Source organism: Epinephelus moara, chromosome 14, assembly GCF_006386435.1.
Source record: "Epinephelus moara isolate mb chromosome 14, YSFRI_EMoa_1.0, whole genome shotgun sequence".
Lineage (NCBI taxonomy): Eukaryota > Metazoa > Chordata > Actinopteri > Perciformes > Serranidae > Epinephelus > Epinephelus moara.
The window spans coordinates 2,288,501-2,314,473 of record NC_065519.1 but is presented as its reverse complement, the minus strand read 5'-3'; the positions used below and the strand labels follow the sequence as shown (position 1 = coordinate 2,314,473).

The window sequence follows — 25,973 nt, the reverse complement described above, 5'->3', positions numbered from 1 at the left end:
GGTGCAGACTTCCATCTGTGTCACCGCTGATGAGGAAATACAGCGAGTGCTGGACGGAGCAGTGAGTGACAACAACCCCGCCCACATTTAAGAGGACTGTCTGAACAGACCGAGGGTCTAGGTACCATGTCTGAAGGCTTACTGCTGGTTCCAAAGGTACTGAAAGGGTTTGGTGGAAACAGGGCTTTAGAAGACATTAAAAAAAAAATCTCCATCAGTAACCTAAACTCCATTTTCATGCGGACGAGAGGCGAAAACATAAAGGAAAATATGCGTTTATAAAAATATCTTTTGTCTGTGCGGACAGAGCCTGAATTTGTTCTGACAGATGCTTTTTCCGAGCCTGGGAACAAGACGAATCAGCGAGCTCATGTTTATTTGCTCTTAGTTGAAGCCAGGCTAGCTTTTTAAAAGATTAAGAATCAACTTTGAAACTCAAATTTAAAATGAGTTTCATCACATTTATTAACAGACTAACCGAAATATTTATTTGTGACCACTTTTTTTCTAGTGCCACATTTTATTTCTGATTGTCTTGATATAATCTGGAGAAAGCGTTATTGTCCCACTGTACAAATCTGTGCATGTTAAAGTTAATACATTTTGAGTCTGAACTGGAAGTAGTTCCTAACCCTAAAGGCTGTAAGAATGCAGTTTAATCTGAGTTAACTGATAATAATAAAACCAAAAACAGTTACAGTGGAAGTTTCGGACTTGATTTCCTCAGAATACATTGTGGGATCGTCTGCACTTTTCTTTAGGATGCTCTTTGCCGTCCTTTCTGTCAAATCCGTCCTCCTCCAAACTGTTTCATTAACACAGTGTAACCCAGGTCAGCAGGACAGACTCCAGGGACCATAAAAGAACAAAGTGTGGATCTTTCTCAGTGAAGCATGTCTGAAACACGCCATGAAGCGGGATAACAAGCTTTTATGTCAGTGCAGCACAACAGAGCTGGGTTCCCTTCCCCGTCCCGTGAGACACAATGCAGTCATTTAGGTCACAGCGGCCGTACCAGACACAGTGTCCATGCTGTCAATGAGGTTTACAGTCACGTGGGAGGAAGAGATGAGGCCCTGGAGACCAGCCATGAGACCGAGCAGAGATCTGTAGGGATGTTACGTGATAACAGATCCATTGTTTTATCTTTTATCGTTGGTTTCATGCTCCCATCTCGTCCTTTTGTCTGTGATTTCTAGTTTAATATGAACTTGGCCTGGAATCACTAACCCTGGCTGTTTGTTTCCTTCCCTCCTCTCCTCCTTCTCTCCTCCTCTGCTGCCCTTTGACCTTTCCCACCTCCTCTCCTCTTCAGACCACGGCCAGAAGGCCCAAGGTGAGCTCAGTCCTCGGCGCCTGCAGGGCTTCACGTTTCTATCAGTTTGATTTCTGTACTGGTGTGTGGTCGTAGTTTGTGTGTGTGTGTGTGTGTGTGTGTGTGTGTGAGAGTGTGTGTACGTTGCCAGGTAGTGTCAATACATCACAAAACATTATTCACCATTTNTGCCAGGTAGTGTCAATACATCACAAAACATTCACCATTTTATTTTCATTATTTTGGTCGTACATCACTGTTTTTTCTTCTTCACATTTATATTTACAGCACAAACACAGTTTCTGTCTCCACCCAATATTCATGTGTTCAATGTTCGGTTTCTCACTTCTGTTCATCTTTAATTAATGTTTGAATTAATTGCAGCACAGTTTTTAGCTTATCATATACTTTGTCTGGTTTCTGAATTTGGTTTTGTGTATTTTTAATTTAATGTTCAAGCATTTTTCTGTCGCAGTTTTATATTTGTGTTGGGTCTGTGGGCATCATGGAGGTCCAATGAAGAGTTGGCATTTTGCAAACACGAAATTCATGACAGAAAATTAGACACGCCTAAAAGAAAAATAATAATGGTTTTGATGTGGATGTTTAATTGTCTGTTTGATAATTATATATAATTATATAAATGTGGATAGTTAAATAGTGGAAAGTTGTAAATCTGTGAAAAAGTCTTCTGACTCTTATTTGTCATTTCCTCTCTCCTTGATCCTCGTTTGAACCTGAAGTCGTTCTGGTGTGCCATCTTTAACGCTGCCCCAAAACTCTTATTTCTGCTCTGAGGAGCGATGAGCGAGGATACACGAGAGCAGTCTTCACGGAAGTCTTTAATTGGCCGACACGCCCCGCATTAGGTGGACGCTGCAGCTGATTGGACTAATCTAATGTCACATCAAACCGGAGTTTCATACAGAGTGAAGACAGCAAAAATTAAAAAATAAACTGAAGTGTATCACTCCAAGTTTTATGTTTTATTTATTTTCTGTTTCACCATCTCGTTAAAAATTAGCTAAGACAGAAACTTTCTTATTTACTAGAGAGATTTGTCTTTTCACAACCTGTAATTTCCTTCATTAACTCTTATTACAGAGACAATTAAAGCCGGAGTCTGTCAGCAAGAAACATTTTTTACATCATTTATTACAGTATCAACTTAATCATAGGCGGGGGCTCAGGGGACGCATCCACGTCAATGTTTAGATCATGTGCATTTGTCCCCCCCCCCCAATAAAACATGAAAGTAGCAGAGGACTTTTATTTTGACAAAATTAAAGATTATCACCATAAATGCAAAAAAGGCAATTTTATTAGTGCATAAAAATTCAGAATGCAGGAAATTTTGTTTGATGCTCAAAGTTTTCTGGCGGCCTCCGAACCCCCTGTTTCCTACGACCTTGAACTTATTTTGTATTCAGTACAACAAAAAATACGATGGTGAATGATTTTTTAAATGCAGAAATAAAGAGAAAGTCAGACGTCGATAATGCAAATCATAAATTGTGTTGTTGTCCAATACTAACAAGCTGAAAGGGGGCATATCTCCACCTATCGTAGAGGAGTCGCACATACTTGGCTCAATAAATGGATTCCCCTCCCGTGCTTGTATACTGGGACAAGGACAGTAGGCCAGTTAGATGTCCTCGTCCAGCTGGGACTGTAGCTCCACTTCACTGTGACTGGAAACACACTGAGTGACTCATACAGTGAATTAATTGGCCGATAACCAAAGCCCAGGTAATCTGAACGCAGATGATCATAAACCTGGATACTGTCATACTCATAAATACAGAGACAGAAACAACCAGGTTTACTGTTAGTTCAGTAAACGTCCTAAGTAAGGTAGAAACCAGGATACTATGTGCATGTAAAAAAACTCAGTGACGGACCTCCATTATGGCCACTACAACACTAAACCACTAAAATTTTTTTACATCAAACACTCGGTGATGTTTTCCCTCATGACTTGGTTTCTTCAGCAGCCCACCCGGCCTGCAGGTGGGAAGGGAGCTGCGTCCGGCTCGGCCTCGGCCTCTGCTGGAGAGATGAGCAGCAGCGAGCCCAGCACGCCGGCCCAGACTCCTCTGGCTGCTCCGGTCATCCCCACCCTCCACTCCCCTGGAAACCCTCCGGCCCCCGTCCCCAGCAAGGTCAGTGTCATCAGGGCTGCTCCTGCCTATGAACTTTCCTAGTGGACCGACAGTCCTCATCAGGGTCCATCAGTGGACCAATAGTCCTCATCAGGGTCCATCAGTGGACTAGTCTCCTGCATGTTTCTGATATTGCTGTAATGATGAAATGATATATTTTGGTGGTTTGAGTTGAAGGTGTGAGAAAGAATAGTATCAGTAACATTGTTAACACTGTGCTACCAGTAAATTCAGATCAAGATGCATCCACCAGATTCTGAGGAAACACTGTAAGTCTCCAGTCTTTATGTTGCACTTGCCTACATTTTAGATTTTGTTGAATTTACAGAGGAAGCAGGAGATTAACGCCAGCTATGAGGAAACGTTTTGCTCTTGAATCTGAGCTTTGTAACCAGGTTTATAAGGACAGCACACGACACCGTGGTTTAGTAACACGGTGCACATCGTGCCAACAAGATCAAAGACATCTTAGCGCTCGGTGTGTAAGCCAGAGGAGCAGAAGTGTGGGAGTTAAATCAGATGTGACATCGTCTTTGCTATAGCTCCTCTAAATATACAGGAATTCTGACACAGCTGTCAGTTTGTGTTGATGTCATAAAGAAAAAGAATCTGAAATGAACCAGAGGCTTTAAAGGTGAAATATGATACAGGAGGCAACATAACAAACACAACAGGAATTCTGATGACAGGGAAATGCATAAATTATAATGTAGCACCAATCTTTTAGTGAAATAATCCATCTATTAATTTTCTAAAGAGCGTATCCTCTTCATGGTCACAGGTGGCTGGAGGGTTTCCCAGCATGCATTGAGTGTGAGGCAGTAAATCTTGCACATGTTGAGAGTTGATTATTATTTAAAGAAGTGTTTTTCATTTTAAATCACAAAAAATAGAAATACATAAATGTTTTTTGGAGCAGTGTAAAGAGTGTTATGATTAACTGCACTGAGGCAAGTTGCTGCAACAGCTCCAAAAAAATTGTATTTAATATACAGTAGGTTATTGTTTTAAAAAATTACTTTGACTATATCCTGACGGTGGCATATGAGACAGGTAATCTGTTGTCGGCATCGCCCCTTTTACACTGCCGATTCAAGGCATGAATATCACTCTGTTATTCTGCCTCGCCATTCTGTTGAAAAGGTGCAGTCGTAGAATGGAGGGACAGACTCCAGCAGCAGAGACTGACGCTGTTGTGTTAAAGTTCTCACCAGTCATATCTCCTTTGCTTCCAGCATGCTGTCTGAAATGACACACTGGAGCGGCACGATGCCGCTTTTGTTTGATTCTGTGTAAAAAAAAAAGTAAAGAAGGTATGGAGAAGGGACTTTGTAGTCGCCCTATAGCGCCATGTCCGGTTAAAAAGAGCTGTAGTTTAAAGTGTGGGGCCTCTGACCAAGCTGCCATATTTAACAAGTTGGTAGTGAGAACACCGGATATACAGCAGGGTGTGATTTGCGTAGGTGTGAATATTCATTTGTATTCATTTGTCTTAAGGCCCAACCAGAGACAGGGGTTGCAAATCAGCCACGGCTAGAAACCTGTATGCATTGCACCTACTTTGTATTTTACATATGAAGCAATGTCTTATGCATTTGTTCCTGTCAAATGAACAAGTAAATAAACAAAAAAATAAATGAAGGGCTGCTGAATGCTTGAACATAACAATTAAAGAGAAGTGGATCCAGGATTGAGCTTTGAGGGACACCGCACTCAACACAACTAATATTTATACAAATAAATACTCTTCATGCTTAAACTTTAATGATGTAAATGTTGCATCTAACATCACCAGTGTACAGTGGTCTCCTGCTTTTGTTCTGAGGTGATGATTTGAGTTTATTGTGTGGCAGATTTAAAAATGTCATTAACTGGAAATAAAGAGGACGTGTCTCCATATAAGCTGAATTTTATGTGCCTGCTGCTTCTCAGGATGACACAAGTGATTTGCTCTGGAGCTCACAGTCTATTAAATATGATTAAGATGTGCAGATGTTGGTCGATTTGAGGCTTTAAAGTTGCTTAATTGTCCGTGAACCCTTCATTAATCATCAGCTGTGTACACGTTGAGCAGAGGGAGAAGAAACATGTCCTTTAATCTGAAGTTAAATGTCACGGATTATCACTCTAACATTTTGTAAAAGTCAGCTGTCATCTCCTGGTTGATTTTGAGGCCGACATCATCAGCCTGATTCGTATTTTATCCCCTCAGGAGGACGTCACTATGGAAACACAGGTGCAGTCATGCGGCATGATGTGATGTTTTTTTTCTTGCACTCAGTATGAAGTGTTGTTTTTTTTCTCTCACTAACATTTTAACGAGCTGCTGTGACTTCTGTTCTTTAATTGGTGTGTGAGGCGCCGTCTCTGTTTCACAGGCTGGGTTCTTTACTGCAGGATTAAATTAAGATCTCCTGTCGTTAAGGGGTGTGTTTTAATGTGTATGAACACATATTGTGAGTGTGTCCTTCCCGACGAGGCATGTGAGTGTGTCGACGCTGACTCTCGTCTCCACAGGTGGAGTCACTGCATGGCGAGTGAAATTAAAGCCTCCTAACACGTAAAAATATGAAGGTGGTGTTAGAGTGAAAGTTTTACACCTGATCTGTTGTTGGAGGACGCATGAATGTGACACTATTAAAGAAACATTAAGGAACAAAAAAATGTAACTTCTGTTGTGTTTCACAGTGCAGAATAGTTTCAGGGCTCCATGCCGGTGATAGCTGTAGCTAAAGGCATTATGTTTTTCAGGTTGTCTGTCTTTCAGTACGTGAGCACGATATCTCAAGAACATGTTGAGGGAATGCCTTTACATTTGGTACAGACATTCACTTGGACTCAACAGTGAACTGAATTTGTTGGTCAGAGGTCACTGTGACCTTGCATCTGTCTCATTTTTGTGAACAGGATTTCCCAAAAATGCCTTAGGGGAATCTTTTTCAAATTTGGCACAACCATTTAGTTGGACTCATTAATGAACTGATTAGAATTTGATGGTCAAAGGTCAAGGTCACTGTGACCGTGAGTCAATTTCATGCTTGTGAACACAATAATTCATGAGCACATTGAGGGATTTTTTTCAAATTTGGCACAAACGTTCACTTGGACTCAACAATGAACTGGATAGAATTTGGTAGTCAAAGGTCACGGTGACCTTGCATCCGTCTCATTCTTGTGAATATGATTTGCTACGAACATCTTTAGGGATTTTTTTTCAAATTTGGCAAAAACATTCACTTGGACTCGAGGACGAACTGATGAACTTAGATTTTGGTGATCAAAGGTCAAGGCCGGTGTGACCTTGCTTCCATCTCATTCTCGTGAACGCAATATCTGAAGAACAGCGTGAGGAATTTCTTCAAATTTGTCACAAACATTGACTAGATGAACTGATTAGTTTTTGGTGGTCATAGATCAAAGGTCAAGTGTATGTGACCTCATCTGTCTCATTCTCCTGAACGTGATAACACCTTAGAACACCTTAAGGGAATTTCTTTATCTTTGGCACAAACGTTCACCTGGACTGAATAATGAACTGATTAGAATTTGGTGGTCAAAGGTCACTGTGACCTTGCCTCAGTCTCATTCTCATCAACGCAATAACTCAAGAACACTTAGAAGGAATATTCTCAAATTTGGCACAAACGTTAATTTGGACTCATGAATGAACTTATTAGAGCTCAGTTCAGTGTGACCTCACGAAACAAATTTTTGGCCATAACCCAGGAATTCATTCAATAATTACGCTAAAATTTAACACAAATGTCAAACAGAATGCAATGATGAAGTGATGACATTCTAGATCCAAAAGGTCAAAGGTCAGCTTGACTGTGACATCATCATGTTTTAACGTCATATCTCAGGAACAGAATTACAGACATTCGGTCAGATACTGAATTGATGTGTGTGAAGCATTCATGTTTTCATAGACATGGGTGTAAACTAACTGCAACTTCACTGATTTGTGGAGGCGTACAACCACAAGGTGGTAATTATAGTTTTAAATGTGTGATTGCTAATTAAATCTCTCCTTTCCCTCCTGTCTGTTCTCTGTCTTCAAATATCTGCCTTTCCATCCTCTCATCCTCTTGTCACCACCCTGTCCTCCATTTCCTCCATATGTCCTCGTCATCCAGGAGGAGGAGGCGCTGCGTGGTCAGGTGAAGGACCTGGAGGAGAAGCTGGAGACACTGAAGATGAAGCGGACGGAGGACAAGGCCAAGCTGAAGGAGCTGGAGAAGCACAAGATCCAGCTGGAGCAGCTGCAGGAGTGGAAGACTAAGATGCAGGAGCAGCAGGCCGAGCTGCAGAAACAACTCAAGGAGGCCAAGAGGGTAAGACGCAACACACGAGGGAGGAGACGAGTGGTTGTACAGGGGGATGTTTAATGCGTGTTATCAGTGCATCCTCAAAGTGGCTGCAGAAACAAGACAGCAATGATCTGTATCATCAATGTACACCCACATAGTCCTGAGTTTGTTTTATTTTTACCTGAAGTGATTTTACATTCTTTAAATGTAAAAATGTGTAGCCTGTACACTGATTATTTATTTTATTTTATTTAACCTTTATTTAACCAGGAAGATCCCATTGAGATTAACAACCTCTTTTTCAAGGGAGACCTGGCCAAGATAGGCAGCAGCAAGTACAAAACACAGTTACAAATTACACAGATAAAACACAAACAAATAAAATAAAAAAGTATTGAATTTACAAGCAGATTATGAAAAACAAGTACATGTAGTGGAGTCGGCCTCAAGTATTCTCAGGTTGGATTTAAAGGTGCTCAAAGAAATGAACCCTGTTAGTTTCCAGTCATTTTGCAACATATTCCATGCTGAAGGTGCCGAGTAGACAAAAGCCTTTTTACCCAATTCAGTACGGACATTTGGAACAGAAAGCAACAAGTAGTCTTGAGAACGAAAGGAGTAAGGACCAGCACTTCTCTGTGCAATTAAGGAACAAATGTAGGAAGGCAGTAGACCAAGTAATGCCTTATATATAAAAGTATACAATGACTGAGCCTTCGGGTGGCCAGAGCAGCCCATCCAACCCGAGAGTATAACTCACAGTGGTGTGTCAATGGTTTACAATTAGTGATGAACCTCAGAGAAGCGTGATAGACAGTGTCAACCAGATGAAGACATTTAGCAGAAGCATTCATATATAAAAGATCTCCATAATCCAACACTGGTAAAAAGGTAGCAGCAACAAGTCGCTTTTTTGCATTAAAAGAAAAACATAGCTTATTTCGAAAGTAAAAACCCAGTTTTATCCTCAGCTTCTTCACAAGTTTCTCTATATGCAGCTTGAAAGTGAAGGAGTCATCAATCAAGACACCCAGGTATTTATACTCGTGAACCACCTCTATTTCATTCCCCTCGAGAGTGGTCACTGAGGGGATAATTTGTGGCCTCTTCCTAGAATTAGAGAACAGCATAACCTTAGTCTTGTCTACACTGAGAACAAGTTTCAGCTGAAGTAATGACTGCTGGACAGCAACAAAGGCTTTCTGCAGAGATTCAAGAGTTGATCCACAGCAGTAAATAATTGTGTCATCAGCATAGAAATGCAAATTAGCATCTGTCACATTTATACCCAAATCACTGATATAAACAATGAATAAGAGGGGACCTAATATAGAACCCTGCGGCACCCCCTTGTGGACAGTAACAATATCAGAACACAGGCCATCATATTTAATGCACTGAGTCCTATTACTGAGATAGTTGGTGAACCAATTAACTGCTTGCTCCGAGAGTCCTGATTGCAAGAGTCTAAGTTTTAAAATATCGTGGTCAACCATGTCAAATGCTTTCGACAAATCAATAAAAAGACTAAAATGTTTTAACATTTCTATTTTCAACTAAAATGAGCGTCACACGTCTACGACCTGGTGCTTTCTTCTCTAAAATTTAGCCAGACCTCAAAGGCGAAGGCTCGTCTTGAGTCTCCCTAGCCATGGATTCCAAACTCAAAAAAGGAAAACAGAGAATTTAATGGTTTGTGGACAGATTTGTTTGCTTGAATAATTAACTTACTTTAAAGGCACAAATGAGCAATGAACTGAAAAACTAAATGCATGAAGAGCAAAAAAATGACCCTGCAGGTTTTAAAGATTATATTAAGACTATATTTAAAACTGTACATCACTAACTCTACACAATAATCTGTGTGTAGGAGGCAAAAGAAGCCATGGAGGCAAAGGAACGTTACGTGGAGGAGATGTCGGACACGGCAGATGCGATCGAGATGGCCACTCTGGATAAGGAGATGGCCGAGGAGAGGGCAGAGTCTCTGCAGCTGGAGGTCGACTCCATGAAGGAGAAAGTGGACGAGCTCACCATGGACCTGGAGATCCTCAAACACGAGATCGAAGAGAAAGGTGCGGCTGAGACGCAGAGATGAAAACATGTTTTATTATGAACATATTTTTATTATAATTTGCTGATGGCTGTTTCTAATTGTTTTATATTATTTTTGTTTCAAAGCTGACAACAGAGCATTTGACACATTTCAGTCCTGTCATAGCCTCCGTGTGACACATTCTGAACCCTGGATGTGGAAACTGACCCGAGGTTTTAGCCTAAAATAATAAGTTACATGTTGATGTTGCGTCAGTCGCGTCTTGCTGCAGGTAGTGACTGAAAAACGTTTTATTAACAGGCTCTTCTTTCTGCTTTAATACAGAATTGTTGCAAACTCTAAATATAAAGTTTATTTCCCACTAATAAATGCTGAGTGGACACACATTGACGGTGTGAACATGCCCCGAGTGGTCACATTGCTGTTTCGCCGCTGCCCTCTGCAGTGCTTTCACTCAATACTGGACCAGTTTATAAAACTGTTGCTCCCATTAGTCACTAAGACACAAGAACATGGTTAAGGTTCAGCTTTGCAACTGTGCTCCCCCTTGAACCAAAAGACTTTGGTTTCCTGGATGCTGCCCGGCAGCTCATGGGAATAACGCTGCCGGATTAGTTTTTGGCATCATTTATGGTCCGAACCACAACAGTATCTGATTGTCTTCAAACCTCTGACTTTTGTTCTTGATGAATGAAAAACATTTTTGGCAAATGCTTTCGTCCATCTTTCGCGGGTCCAAGAATTTCACCTCTAGCGGCACAACACGAATGCCCCTGGCCGTCCCTCTTAATCATGGCCCCCAGTTCAGAGAGAAAACCCACAACATAGAACCGGAGTCCTGTTCCATTATTCCTAGCTGCTGTATTTAGGTGACCGGGCCTGCTTTGAACACTCCAATATTTTCAAAGTAAACATTTCGGACCCTGCAGGACACTCAGCTGAGAGCAGTGACAGAGCACAGAGAGGCAGGGCCTGGGATAGATAGATAGTCAGAGATCCAACTACGAGCTGTTAGACTGCAGCAACTTTAAGATATGCTATTGGAGCTGGAATTACCGCCGTGCTGGCACCAGACGTGCCCTCCAATTGATCCTCGTTAAATAGGATAGGAATAGGAAGTTGGAAAACACCCAGACTCACCCTTTAAGGCCTTTAAAAGAAACACTTTCACATTAGACATAAACCTTTGAGCCATAAAAATAGACTGAAAATATTAAAACTCTTCACACAGAAGGGAACAAAATGAAATAACCATGTTTCAGTCTGAGCTCAGAGTTAATCTGAAATATAAAACTTTAAGGCTGTATATAATACAGATCAGTTATTTGGTGTTTGGTTACGATCAATCAGCTCAGGAGCAGAAACGACAAATGTTGGCCCACAACGTGATTAGACTGTTGAGATGGTGTCGAGCTGCTCATCAGTGACCTCTGAGTGCAGCGTGATGGAGGCTGATTTATAGTTGCTTCATACTTTGTCTTCATTCTGGGAGGGTTTTATTTACAGCTGCAGAGCACCGAGCTAAACTCCGCCATTTGTTTAATTAAAACCTGTCATCGTTTCTTTGGCAGTAACACACAGCAACATTAATCCTGTTGAAGCGTCATCTGGTGACATAAATTAAAAGTTGTTCTTGGCATTTAGCAGAAAGTTAGTAAGTAAGTATCATACACCACTGGACACATTAGAGCTCAGTGTTTTTGGTTTCTCACAGGTTCTGATGGTGCAGCCTCCAGTTACCATGTGAAACAGCTGGAAGAGCAGAACGGGAGACTGAAGGAAGCGCTGGTCAGGTAGGTCGACTCCTCACCTGCACGAAGACAGTTATTATTTTATTAGGCTTTGTGAAGTTGACAGTGAATAGAGATAAGTTCGTAATCCAGATTGTTCTGTTTTTAAAATATGATGTTATTAAGATTTCTCAGTATGTGCAATGTACACTTCAAACCCACATTAAATGAACAAAGACTCACAATCTTATTGACAAAGCAAAACAAGACAGGAAGGGCACTTTGAGAGCGCCGACCTCTGCCAAGACAAGTAGTCCAGTCTCTTATGACGTGCACATCTGCAGGTCCAACCACTATACATGTCTGGATATATTTCCAAAACTTTAGGATACATTTTTGGAGAATCTCTTTCACATTCAAGCCAAATTTGTATTGTAACTGAAATATGCCGAATCAAATCAACATTGCATCATATCCTAAATCGAATTGAATCAAATTGTGACCTTGTGAATATCAGTCATATAGATTCAGGATATCAGTGGTTAAACCCAGCCCTGAGTGTCTGAGTATCAGTTTCGGATGACTCTTCTTCATCCAGATGTTGATGGTGTGTTTTCCCCGTTGTCAGGATGCGTGACCTGTCAGCGTCAGAGAAGCAGGAACATGTGAAGTTGCAGAAGCAGATGGAGAAGAAGAACGTGGAGCTGGACGCTCTGAGGAGCCAGAAAGAAAAACTGCAGGAGGAGATGACGGTGGCAGAAAAGACCATCGACGAGCTCAAAGAGCAGGTCGGTGTTTTTATCACACTGCTGCAGAGACATAAATCAGTCGGCCAGGGTCGGACTGTTCACTGAGGAGATGTTTATTAGAGGTTTTTACAGGAAACTGATGCTAATGTGAACTGTTAAAGATGATGCTGCCATTTCAGATGATGATGATGTGTTTCAGGTGGATGCAGCCCTGGGAGCGGAGGAGATGGTGGAGACTCTGACGGAGAGGAACTTGGACCTGGAGGAGAAAGTCAGAGAGATGAGAGAGACGGTCACTGACCTGGTGAGTGAACATCTTAATCTGATGTGAGATTATGTTGAATTAGTTCAGTTTATTTCTGTCGATCTGTTATGAACAGCAGCTGTATTTATTGTTGTTTAAGTGGTTTAATTATACGACATATCATTTGAAAGCTGCACTCCTCATGGTGCCATTAATGCTGACCATTTCAAGATGCAACCACCACAGCAAGCTCAATAAACACTTCTGTCAGACAAACAACAAACAGTTAGAACTCACCTTTGAAGCATTATCATGATCTACAAATCTCTCTCAATCTTTTTCACTCATAATCACATTCAGTTCATTGTTTTACCCTCTTTTTATGAAAAGGACAAAACCTCAGAAAAACCTGTGTAAAATGTTTTTTTTCTGTGATATTGTTTTCTGCTTTGAATTTGGACTATGGAAGGCTTCATTGTGTTTTCCAGCTGATTCCTCTCAGTTCTGCAGCAGCTTTTTTCAAGAAAATATTCAGGCAAATTAAAAAAAAACCTTTTATTTCAGTGTGTTGAAACTTGTATAACTCAATAGCAGAAGCACTTAAAGTGATTCTCAAGTGTTAACTCTGAAATGAAATTGTACATGTGCTAATGATGGACCGAGAACAGCATTCAGTTTACTTTAGGTATGACTTGGGAGGTGTTTTAGATTAATTTATTAGCTATATAACTCAAATACACACATGAAAAGAAAAAGAAAAACTATTTTAAGTTATACTTTTAAAGCAGTGACAAACCACAGCAAGTTTATGCTGACTGAAAAAGATGTAGGCTGAAGCCTCATCTTATTATCCTTATTGCATTAATTATTCTGCACAGTCCGCTGTAGATTTTTACACTGAAAATGAAAGAAACAAAACAAATATATGAATATTGTGTATACCCCAAAGTCCCAAACAAGAATTCAAATACACACTAGTGATCATACCTTACCTTTGTATTTGTTTATCATCTCATAATGACTCATTTTGAACAAATTCAGGTCACAGTCTGGAAGCATCTTATGTTTCACTTCATACATTAATTTCAGTTTTAAAGTCCACCAAATCTCTAGATTTGAGAGCATGTGAGTCAGTATACATAATTTGTTGGTTCATGATTATCAGCTCTGTGCACAGTCCTTACAGCCTCCTCTGTAGCATAAAAATTGGATTTGTGATTGTTTTTTTATGCATCACCCAAACCTCCTCTCAGTAGGTAATGTGAGGACGGAGCATGAAACTGAATCAGTTTGTTCATTTAAAGAAAACGACTAAAGATTGTTTATTTCCCACTGACTCACTTCTCTGCTCAGCCCCTCTGTGTGTGTGTGTGTGTGTGTGTGTGTGTGTGTGTGTGTGTGTGTGACTGTATTAGGTCAGAGAAAATTAAAGTGCCACAGTTTGCTGACTCATTTCATCACTGATATATGGGTCAGAGTCATTAATGTGCTGCCCTCTGGTGTTTGTTAACTCTGCAGTCAGGTTATAATTAGTCCACCTCTGTTACCATTCGACATCAATCAGGACAAACATAGAGGAAATCTGAGCGGTCTGTTACTGTCTCAGGTAAAAGTCGTCACTTGCAGTATGTGCAGAGTTTTATGATCATAACATGATGACGGACTGTGGTTTTAAATTTAAGATAAATGAGTAAGTAAAAAGTAAGTAATACATTAGTCAGTGTGATTTGCATCAACCAGCAACAGTTTAATGAGTTTTGCCACTTTATTGTCAAATGATCCATTTTTAATCCACTTATCCGGGGCCGGGTCTCGGGGGCAGTGAAGCACCCCGGACGTCCCTCTCCCCAGCAACATTTTCCAGCTCCTCCCAGGCCTCCTGAGGCGTTCCCAGGCATTTCCAACGGGACATTATATTAAACAATATTAAATTAATTCAAATAAGCTTTTCCAGATAAAAATGAAGAACCAAGTTCAATTCAGTTTTATTTATGAAGCCCAATATCACAAATCACAATCAGCCTCAGAGGACTTTACAGCAGATGACATCCATCTGTCCTTTGGAGCCTCACAGCTGATCAGGAAGAACTCCCCTAAAGTTTGAGGTTTAGTTAATTGATCCGTTTCTTCTGGCTTTATTGATAGATATAATTGTCTATCATCTGCATAACAACGGACATTTACAGAGTGATTTCTAATGATGTTACCTAAGGGAAGCATATATAGAGTGAATAGGATTGGTCCGAGCACAGAACCTTGCGGAACTCCAAAAGTAAGGATGATTCATCATGAACATGAATGAACTGGAATCAATCCGATAAATAAGATTTAAACCAGCTTAGTGCAGAACCTTTTAGGCCAATTAAGTGATCCAGTCTCTGCAGTAGAATTTGATGGTCAATAGTGTCAAACGCCGCACTAAGATCTAATAAAACAAGTACAGAGACAAGTCCTTTGTCTGAAGCAATCAGAAGGTCATTTGTAATTTTAACTAGTGCTGTCTCAGTGCTATGATGCACTCTAAATCCTGACTGAAATTCCTCAAATAAATTATTATCATGGAGAAAATCACACAGCTGGTCTGCGACTACTTTCTCAAGGATCTTTGACATAAAGGGAAGATTAGATATTGGTCTATAGTTGGCTAACACCTCTGGATCCAGGGTGGGCTTTTTTAGGAGAGGTTTAATTACAGCTACCAAAAGAAAAATAGGATGCATCCAGGAGTATAAATATTTTACATTTCCAGCAGAGACATCAGCAGTTTGTTTGCAATTTACAGAAGAAGAATTGGATTGTTAGTGTGAACAGCAAGTACAGCAGCGCCACCTACACAAATCAGCTGATCTCCAGCGGTGTAAATATAAAAACACCTCAGGGTTTCCAAAATGTGGGGGGAAAAAAGAAACATATATTTATAACTTTTATAGCTGTCGTCAAGTCATGACTCTGTTTGTTGTCTCCACCCTTCAGGAAGCTATAAACGAGATGAATGACGAGCTGCAGGAGAACGCCCGAGAGACGGAGCTGGAGCTGAGGGAGATGTTGGATCTGGGTGCAGCCAGAGTCCGAGAGGCCGAGAAACGTGTCGAAGCTGCGCAGGAGACTGTCGCTGATTACCAGCAGACCATCAAGAAATACCGTGAGCTCACAGCTCACCTGCAGGTACAGACTTTAGTGGTATTTAACACAGAGTGTGATCACATTAGATGTTTACTGTCTACTGACCGTCTGTGTGTGTGTGTGTGTGTGTGTGTTTGTGTTTGTGTTTGGTGCAGGAGGTGAACAGAGAGCTGACCAGCCAGCAGGAAGCCTCAGCAGAGCTGCAGCAGCAGCCGCCCGCAGAGATGTTTGATTTCAAGATTAAGTTTGCAGAGACGAAGGCCTACGCCAAGGTCAGAGACATCAAGAGCTCTGTGGTCTGAATAAAGAGCAGCTCACTGGTGTGATAACGTTAGATGTGATTCAGGATCAGCCTCAGCGTCCTTTTTCACCTCGCTTTTGGTTTCCTTCGAAAAGTTGAAGTTTTAAAGTTTTAAAGGCCCCACATGATTCTGCTCATTTTCAGTTTTATATTTGTTTTTTTACTAGAAGATGTTTACACGTTTAAATGGTCAGAAAACACTTAATTTTGCTCAGACAGTCTGTGCTGGAGCACCTGTGCTCACCCTTTGCCTGAGATGATCCGTTTAGCGCCTGTCTCTTTAAGAGCCCCTCCTGAAAAGCCCAGTCTGCTCTGATTGGTCAGCATCTTCAGGTCTTTTACATCTGTGCTCTCTGCATCTGCATCACTGCAGCCAGAGAATGACTGTAACAGCACTGTAGCGGCAGTTTCTACCTTTATATCGAGTAGTTGTGACATCACAACCTCACAGAAGTCCTGACGGATTGTTGAAAGGCAAAGGTTTCCTGAATCTGGATCATGCACATTTCTCTGTGGGCTGAGCTGTTTGATACTTTCACAGTATTTTAAGCTCATCTATACCTGATTTATATCAAAGAAACATGTTGAAATCTGACTTTTTACAATTTTGCACTTCAGCTAGATTTAAGTTTTTCAAGAGTTTTAAAGCTGGAGTGTTGAACTTTTGTCTCCCCCCTGAAAGTAATTACACAAACACTGTGGACGTGTGCTTATGGTGTACACCTGCAGGTGAGCTCGGCACATCTCCCAAGATGTGATGATCCCTCAATTATTTTTTTTTAACTTCAATCTGCTAAACGCTGAGTTTCCTTTTTATTTGGAGCATCCACCCCAGAAACTTTTCTTGGATGCTTCTTAGAATTTTCTGCCACAGCTTCCTTAATACTCCTACTTGCTGCTCCTTTGCTGTGTCTCACTCCACATCTTTGCCTCTTAAGCTCTGACTGGTTGATGTAAAACACATCACCTCCCTGAGTCGGTGCAGGAAAGTCGCCACAGACACCAAAATGTCGGTACATTGTGAAATACAGAGAGCCTTACCCGTGGACGATAGGCTTAATCATCATATGTGAACTTATTTTGCTTAAATATAAAGAACGTTCCTTTATATGAGAAGTTTCGGTCTCCAGCTTTGAACTGTCAGATGTAGACTACAGATAAGCTCTGAGGGTCTAAGTTGTGTTTGTGTTTTGTGTCCAGGCCATTGAAATGGAGCTGAGGAAGATGGAGGTGGGTCAGGCCAACAGACACGTCTCTCTGCTGACCTCCTTCATGCCAGAGTCCTTCCTTCGTCATGGCGGAGACCACGACTGCATCCTGGTGCTGCTGCTCATCCCCAGACTCATCTGCAAGGTAAACAGCACACAGCTTTAACCACGCCATTAAAGGTCCTACTTGAGTTCACTAAAAATAATCCAGACAGACCCGATCACAAAGGAGAAAATGTCAGACTGAAGCATTTATAAAGTTTGACACAGTGTTTTTTTCACTGTATCTCTGCAGGGTGTTTAACGTTCAGTTTCTGTGTTGGTCCACAGGCGGAGCTGATCAGCAAACAGGCCCAGGAGAAGTTCGACCTGAATGAGACCTGTGTGGAGCGAGCGGGGCTGAAGGGAGCCGTCGGGGAGCAGCTGAGCTTCGCTGGCGGTTTGGTCTACTCGCTCAGTCTGCTGCAGGCCACGCTGCATAAATATGAGCAGTAGGTTTCACCTCAATCAACCATTAGACAGCAGGAGAGTCTGAGCACTGAGAGACGACTGACAAACTTATCTCGGCTTAATTTGCACTCTGTGTTTTATCTAAATCTGTAAACTCAGTCGTCTCTTTTGGGAAACTCCTCTGCTTCTGTTTGTTTGTGTGATTTCACACTTTTATATTTCACAGTGTTTCTGCAGCTAATTTTATACTTTTTTCTGCCTTGAGTTTTAATGAAAAACAAAATGACTCCATTGGATCGAATTTCGGGTGCTACGCTGTGTCAAGTACTGGGTCGATACACACAAACAAATCTCCCTTGTGTGTGTGTGTGTGTGTGTGTGTGTGTGTGTGTCAGGGCTCTGGCTCAGTGCAGTGTGGATGTCTATAAGAAGATCGGCTCTCTGTACCCTGAGATGAGCGTGCACGAACGTTCTCTGGATTTCCTCATCGACTTGCTGCACAAAGATCAGCTGGACGAGACGGTCAACGTGGAGCCGCTCACCAAGGCCATTAAATACTATCAGGTACACACAAAGACCAGGAGCCATCGAAGCTCTTAGGTTTTTTAGCTTCTATTTCAGAGTAGATGCTCTCCCAGGAGAAGAGGAAAAGGAACCGAATAGTATGGGGATATGTTGAACACAGCTAAAGCAGCACTGGCAACCGCCATTTTTAAAAACCTGTTTGCTGTGTAAACAACACAAAACACAAACAGCTTGTAAAGAAAAACGTGGAACAAAACACAGTTAAGTCCAGGATTTACTGAGCAGATATCAGACGAAGACACCAATTGATGATTGCTTCAGTTAAATCTAATGTAGCAACAAATTTTAATTAAAAGAGGTTTTATCTCGATGGTATTTAGTTTCACGTCTCCCAGTATCTTTACTCTAGATTAAACACTCAGCTCAATGTCAGAGGAGGACGCTGGCGCCCCAGCAGAGTGAAAAAGGTTTAAGAGCAGTCATGACTAATTTCATATAAAACCATTTCCTTTGTTCAAAAGATATGTTATTCAGCCTGTATCAAACCAACAAATAATACTGTGTGTGAATTCATATTAATCTACAAAATGACGGCTACAGTACGTTCTCTGTGTTTCATAATATGTGTGTCTCTTCTCAGCACCTGTACAGCATCCACCTGGCAGATCAGAACGAGGACTGCACCATGCAGCTGGCTGATCACATCAGAGTGAGTAATGACATCACCATCAGGCTGTGAGGAGTCTGAACAAAGTTTAAACACAGAACCAAACCTCACTTCATCCATTAAAACAAAGGAACCAGTTCACTTTAAACCATCTCACACGTTTTTATCAGCTCAGGTTTATGAACATTACAGCTGTGTATCTAAACAGATGTGTCTCCTACCTGTGTTGTCCACGTACAGTTTACCCAGAGTGCCTTGGACTGTATGGCGGTGGAGGTTGGTCGTCTGCGGGCGTTCCTGCACACCGGTCAGGAGAAGGCCGACCTCGCCGTGCTGCTGAAGGACCTGGAGACGTCCTGCAGCGACATCCGACAGTTCTGCAAGAAGATTCGCCGCAGGATGCCAGGAACCGACGCGCCGGGCATCCCGGCAGCCCTCAACTTCGGACAGCAGGTAACCACGGCAACCAGAACTCATAACTTCTCATTTGGCTGCTGATTTTGGTTCAAGTTGTATCATCTCAGCTACAATTCTGTGTTCACGTGAGTTTATGTTATTACATCAGAGGTGAAGATTACCGACTCGGTTTATAGACACATTTATACATTTGTCATGATAACTGAAGTCGTGTTGACCTTCGCCCTGCAGGTGTCCGACACCCTCTCAGACTGCAGGAAGCACCTGACCTGGGTGGTGGCAGTGCTGCAGGAAGTGGCGGCAGCTGGAGCTCAGATGATGTCACCTCTCGGAGAACAGGAGGGGCTGTCAGCGGTCAAACTGGAGGACGTGGCGTTCAAGGCAGGAGAGCAGGTAAACACGCTGATACTTCAGTTTATCTCCTGCAACAAGACACCTCTGACTGATCTGGTTATTAATAAACAATCATTATTATCATTTTCAGATTTATGGCTCCCAGGGCGCCAACCCCTACGAGTGTCTGCGGCAGTCTTGTGGCATCGTCATAGCAACCATGAACAAGATGGCCACCGCTATGCAGGAGGGAGAATACGACTCAGAGAGGCCTCAGAACAAGGTGACTCAGTCTGACATAATGTCTTCTTCTCAGCTGCTGCAGGTTTTGTTCGTGATGTCAGGATTACATTTTTCAGTTCTGAAATTACTCTGTTGTTACCATCCGTCAGAACCCTCCACCTGTGGATCTGCGAGCGGCCGCTCTTCGGGCTGAAATCACCGACGCTGAAGGTCTCGGCCTGAAGCTGGAGGACAGAGAGACGGTCATCAAAGAGCTGAAGAAGTCTCTCAAGATCAAAGTACGTGAACACACCGACCTGCTGAAACTTTACTCAGATACAAGCAGATAAGATGTCAAGAGTTTTAGTTCAGTTTAAAGGGACAGTTCACCCCAAAATCAGAAAGACATATTCTTCCTCTTACCTGTGGTGCGATATCTCCAACACTCTGCAACTTGAACCAAAACTATCTAGAGTGATAAACAGCGCTACAGGTAAGAGAAGGAATATGTATTTTTGACTTTTGGGTGAGCTGTTCCTTTAAAGACAGACTGTAACGTTTCCTGGCCTCCAGTCGACCAAACGATAAACAGTCATTAAAATAACTGGCTGATGAATCAACAATGTGTTTTCAGGGAGAGGAGCTGAGCGAGGCCAACGTCCGTCTCAGTCTGCTGGAGAAGAAGCTGGACAGTTCGTCCAAAGACGCAGACGAACGTGTCGAGAAGATTCAGACTCGACTGGACGAGGCGCAGACGCTGCTGAAGAAGAAGGAGAAGTAAGAACAAACGACCTCTGAGTGCAGAGTCAGACAGGAAGTCATGTTCTGCATCTGACGTCTACAGCTGAGCGATGTTGTCCTCCTCTCTGCAGGGAGTTCGAGGAGACGATGGACGCTCTGCAGGCCGACATCGACCAGCTGGAGTCGGAGAAGGCCGAGCTGAAGCAGCGAATCAACAGCCAGTCAAAGATGACCATCGACGGACTGAGAGGAACCGGGCCGTCAGGAATCGCCTCCATCGTCACGGGAATGGCCGGAGGTGAGTGCCACAACATGACCAACAGAGGCCACATCACAACATGTGTGTCTGAATATTTCTCATCATTTTAACTCCAGCTGCTTCTGACACAAACACCCAATGACCTCCTCTGTGTCTCTACTCTTCTCTTTATATGACTTTTTCTTTTCTAATGCAGAGGAACAAAAAGGTATCAGCCTGCCTGTGGTGACGTGTGTTGTTGATCCTGCATGAAGATTTATGTTGATGAAAATGATCAAACTGTGCATGATGTGACGACAGTTACCTGCATGATTTATTTGTTTGGGGATTCTGCAGGTCTTGGAAAGTCTTAAAAAACACTGAATTCAGTTCCCTTAAAAAAAAAAAGGCATCAGAAGGTTTAGAAATCTTGAATTTATTTACAGAAGCGGTTTATTTATCAGAGTCCCAGGTTCAGCTCTTCTGCTTAAAAAATGCAAAAGTTCTAACATCTCATCATAAACTGTGATCACATTAAATTCACCACATTATAAATAGTGACAGTCTCATACATGCGACATAATCATATAAAAATAACAGTATTTATAATCACATTATGATCATTTGACACATGTTACATATTTGTATGTGGTCACGTACAGTTTGTGTAAGTGCATAATTTTGGGGCGTCCGTTATAAAATGTGTTTGTATCTGGTTGTCAGCTCTCAGGAGACGCTGCACACTTAAAAACTAAAACTGGGATTGTCCTGCAGCAAACACTGACACTAAGGAATTATTTAAAAAAAGAATAAATTCAGAACAGGATTAGAATTTAATGTTCTGAATATAAGTAAATATTTCTAGAGCAGCAGCAGCAGCAGTAATGTTTACAACATCAAAGTCACGATATAAACTCAGAAAAATTTCACTGGAAAAGAATCCAAAATGTCCACAACATAAATCATATTTCTGATATCACAGTGAAACAGGTATTAAAATGTATTTTAGGGAGGGAACCCTTCAGAAACCCTGCTATGAAACCATTACTTCTGACATTGGTTTTATCTGTGTATTATTATTTCTATCATCGTAATTGTTTTTCTCATAAATCTGCATTTTCTGGCATGCACCTGAACATCATCTCCTCACATGGTCTTCATCCATATTTAGCAGCTCTGCTCAGGATGTGAGGACCAATATCAAGTTGTCCAGTTAAACATTATTTTATTACTTTATGACAAATATGTGAAAATGCTGAAATAAGTGATCATCACATCAGAGAGGAGACAAACTGAACTGTGACAGTTTGACCACCTCTGAAGTTTCAAAGGAAATAACTGGTGGAAAATGTATTCAGAGTCTTTACTTAAGTAAAAGTTTCAGTTCTACATGTTGAAAACACTCCGTCACAAGTCCTGCCTTCAGAATCTGACTTCAGCATTCTGCTGCAGTGCACATGTGCACATGTATAATAAATACTGCGTGTATATAAATGAAGGTTTGGGTTCAGTCAGGTGTTCATAACGTGTCCCTGCTCTGTGCTCCTGCAGCGAACATGATGTCAGGCGTCGGGTCAGGTTCAGGTGTCCAGGTGATCGACTCTCCTCTGCTGACTCAGCAGATTGAAGCTCAGAGACTCTGCATCAAACACCTGAAGAACGACAACAACAGACTGAAGGTATGAAGTGTCGCTGCACCGTCTCAACACCTCACTACAAATACAGACAGTCCGTAAATGTTTTTTCAGTAGCCTCCATGTCATGTGACCCTGTGACTGTAAATAAATAAAGTAACAAAAAAGTATATAAATATTCAAGAGATGCTTAAAAGCAGCCACTTCTTCCTTTACAAACTTAAAGCTTTTATTGTATTAGTGTTGAATCATTTTCTTATTTAACATGATTTGTATTAATTCTATAATATCGTTTAACTAACCTGTTTTTCTGATTATCAAAGCTGAGACAGGCCAATAGATAATAACACCTTCATCTCTAAAGTCTTTGGACACGTAAATATCTTATGAATGTGGCAGATTATGACGACCACACATGAGAAGTTCTCCACACAGCCCAGCAACAACAGATATTTCTCATTTTATTATACCGGGTGTTATTAAAAACTTCCTCATGCCAAACGTGAGGATATAATTAAGTTTTAAATTTACATGAAATTAAATATACTCTGGATTCATATTCATACTATTATGCCATAAATACAGTGACCTACATTTGTGAAGAAGATCTTTGACCTTAGATATTCAGTCTGACTGACAATGATCAGAGGAACTGACTCAAACTGGGGGCTTTGTCTTCAAACCTTCCACCAACATGAGTGTTGTTAAACATTTACTATTTGTTAATCACTGATGATCCATGTTGCTTCTGTTACATCTGGATTTTTCGTGTGTTCACGTTTCTCCTCTCAGGCTGAGAAGATGCGCGCTCAGCTCGCCTCTCTGCCTCCTCTTAACGTGACCAAACTTCCCTCCAGAGACGGAGGTCGTCCTGAAGTGCTCTCCAGCGCCCTCTACCGCAAGACCGACCAGCTCCTGGAGACTCTGCTGCAAATGAGTGCCAACGTCAAGGTGGTGGACATCACTGGGAAATCTCCAGGTACGTTATTGTCGTCTACAGTAAGTGTGTTCATGTCTGCGGTGTCTGTCTTCAGACTCCCACTTTGTTCCCCTAGTTTACAGTTTCAGTTTAATTTACCTTTGAAATTAATCCAGATTAGATAAAAAAGAAGAGTTGGTAAAATGTTAATATGTTCAAGTACGTTCTGGAGACAGAGACAGACTCACAGACAAACATTTTGTGCAGCCCCTCAGCAGGACATGAAATGCTTGCATTGTATTTTAACCATTCACAGTCCATTTCAATACTTTTACATTCAAAAGCTTACAATATTTTACTCAACCACCTCAGTCACCTAAAATTACAAGCTGCCATCAGTGCTTGTGGTATTAGCTAGGGTTAGCAGTTTTGGTGGACAAATCACAAGTTAAATGTGGAATTGAAATGTAAAAGTATGTTTAATTCATAAAAAATAAAAATGTCATAGTACAGTATCTCATTACATCACACAAAATGTCGCTGCATAATGTCATGTTAAAAAAATGAAATACAAAAATGCTGAAGTATACTATATCAAAAAATTATAAAAATGTCTGTGTTAATTTTTTCTGAAAATGTCAGAGTATATTATGTTTTAAAAATTTATAAAATATTACCATAGTATACCGTGTAAAACAGCTCTTAAAAAATCATGGATAGGATTTTAAAAACATAAAAATGTCATAGTGTAGTACGTTGTCAAACACATGCTATACTATGACTTTTTTTCATGATTTTGGACGACATACTATACTATGACTTTTTTTATGGTTTTTGACGACATACTGTACTATGACTTTTTTACGTGATTTCGGATGACAAAAAAGTCATAGTATAGTATGTCGTCCAAAATCATGAAAGAAGTCATAGTATAGTATGTCGTCCAAACTCACGTAAAAAAAAATAGTCATAGTATAGCATGTTGTCCAAAATCATGAAAAAAAGTCATAGTATAGTATGTCGTCCAAAATCACGTAAAAAAAGTCATAGTATAGCATGTAGTCCAAAATCACGTAAAAAAGTCGTAGTATAGTATGTTGTCCAAAATTTATTGAAAAAAGTCATAGTATGGTATGTCGTAAACAATCATGAAAAAAAGTCATAGTATAGTATGTCGTCCAAAATCACGTAAAAAAGTAATAGTAAAGTATGTCGTCCAAAAATCATGAAAAAAGTCATAGTATAGTATGTCGTCCAAAATCACGTTAAAAAAAAGTCATAGTATAGTATGTCATCCAAAATCACGTAAAAAAAAAGTCATAGTATAGCATGTCATCCAAAATCATGAAAAAAAGTCATAGTATAGTATGTCGTCCAAAATCACGTAAAAACAGTCATAGTATAGCATGTCGTCCGAAATCACATAAAAAAAGTCATAGCATAGCATGTCATCTGAAATCACATAAAAAAGTCATAGTAAAGTATGTCGTCCAAAAATCATGAAAAAAGTCATAGTATAGTATGTAGTCCAAAATCATGAAAAAAGTCAGTATAGCATGTCGTCCAAAATCACGTAAAAAAAGTCATAGTATAGTATGTAGTCCAAAATCATGAAAAAAGTCATAGTATAGTATGTCGTCCAAAATCACGTAAAAAAAAGTTATAGTATAGCATGTCGTCCAAAAATCATGAAAAAAGTCATATAGTATAGCATGTCGTCCAAAAATCATGAAAAAAGTCATAGTATAGTATGTTGTCCAAAATCACGTAAAAAAGTCATAGTATAGCATGTTGTCCAAAAATCATGAAAAAAGTCATAGTATAGTATGTCGTCCAAAAATCATGAAAAAAGTCAGTATAGCATGTCGTCCAAAATCACATAAAAAAAAGTCATAGTATAGTATGTAGTCCAAAATCACGTAAAAAAGTCATAGTATAGCATGTTGTCCAAAATCACGTAAAAAAGTCATAGTATAGCATGTTGTCCAAAATCACGTAAAAAAAGTCATAGTATAGTATGTCGTCAAAAATCTATTGAAAAAAGTCATAGTATAGCATGTTGTCCAAAATCACGTAAAAAAAGTCATAGTATAGTATGTCGTCAAAAATCTATTGAAAAAAGTCATAGTATAGCATGTTGTCCAAAAATCATGAAAAAAGTCATAGTATAGCATGTTGTCCAAAATCACGTAAAAAAGTCATAGTATAGCATGTTGTCCAAAAATCATGAAAAAAGTCATAGTATAGCATGTTGTCCAAAAATCATGAAAAAAGTCATAGTATAGCATGTTGTCCAAAAATCATGAAAAAAGTCATAGTATAGCATGTTGTCCAAAATCACATAAAAAAGTCATAGTATAGCATGTTGTCCAAAATCACGTAAAAAAAGTCATAGTATAGTATGTCGTCAAAAATCTATTGAAAAAAGTCATAGTATAGCATGTTGTCCAAAAATCATGAAAAAAGTCATAGTATAGCATGTCGTCCAAAATCACGTAAAAAAGTCATAGTATAGCATGTTGTCCAAAATCACGTAAAAAAGTCATAGTATAGCATGTTGTCCAAAATCACGTAAAAAAAGTCATAGTATAGCATGTCGTCAAAAATCTATTGAAAAAAGTCATAGTAT

General features: G+C 40.5%; 1 protein-coding gene across 7 annotated transcripts in view; it reads left to right on the top strand.

Moving 5' to 3' along the window:
- dctn1b (dynactin 1b) overlaps positions 1-25,973 on the top strand; it is a 65,521-nt gene that overhangs the window by 33,114 nt on the left and 6,434 nt on the right. For 2 of the 7 annotated variants that reach the window (XM_050062099.1, XM_050062100.1), the window contains 22 exons: positions 1,316-1,336; positions 3,307-3,477; positions 5,690-5,713; positions 7,614-7,811; positions 9,658-9,862; positions 11,558-11,636; positions 12,202-12,361; positions 12,522-12,626; positions 15,540-15,731; positions 15,845-15,961; positions 17,191-17,343; positions 17,529-17,689; positions 18,044-18,212; positions 18,814-18,882; positions 19,081-19,293; positions 19,489-19,650; positions 19,742-19,873; positions 19,983-20,111; positions 20,447-20,589; positions 20,685-20,851; positions 22,343-22,470; positions 23,218-23,404. In XM_050062099.1, coding sequence (XP_049918056.1) covers positions 1,316-1,336; positions 3,307-3,477; positions 5,690-5,713; positions 7,614-7,811; positions 9,658-9,862; positions 11,558-11,636; positions 12,202-12,361; positions 12,522-12,626; positions 15,540-15,731; positions 15,845-15,961; positions 17,191-17,343; positions 17,529-17,689; positions 18,044-18,212; positions 18,814-18,882; positions 19,081-19,293; positions 19,489-19,650; positions 19,742-19,873; positions 19,983-20,111; positions 20,447-20,589; positions 20,685-20,851; positions 22,343-22,470; positions 23,218-23,404 — 3,085 coding nt within the window. The remainder of the gene's footprint in view (positions 1-1,315; positions 1,337-3,306; positions 3,478-5,689; positions 5,714-7,613; positions 7,812-9,657; positions 9,863-11,557; positions 11,637-12,201; positions 12,362-12,521; positions 12,627-15,539; positions 15,732-15,844; positions 15,962-17,190; positions 17,344-17,528; positions 17,690-18,043; positions 18,213-18,813; positions 18,883-19,080; positions 19,294-19,488; positions 19,651-19,741; positions 19,874-19,982; positions 20,112-20,446; positions 20,590-20,684; positions 20,852-22,342; positions 22,471-23,217; positions 23,405-25,973) is intronic. The other 5 variants (XM_050062101.1, XM_050062104.1, XM_050062103.1 and 2 more) reach the window with 5 other exon arrangements.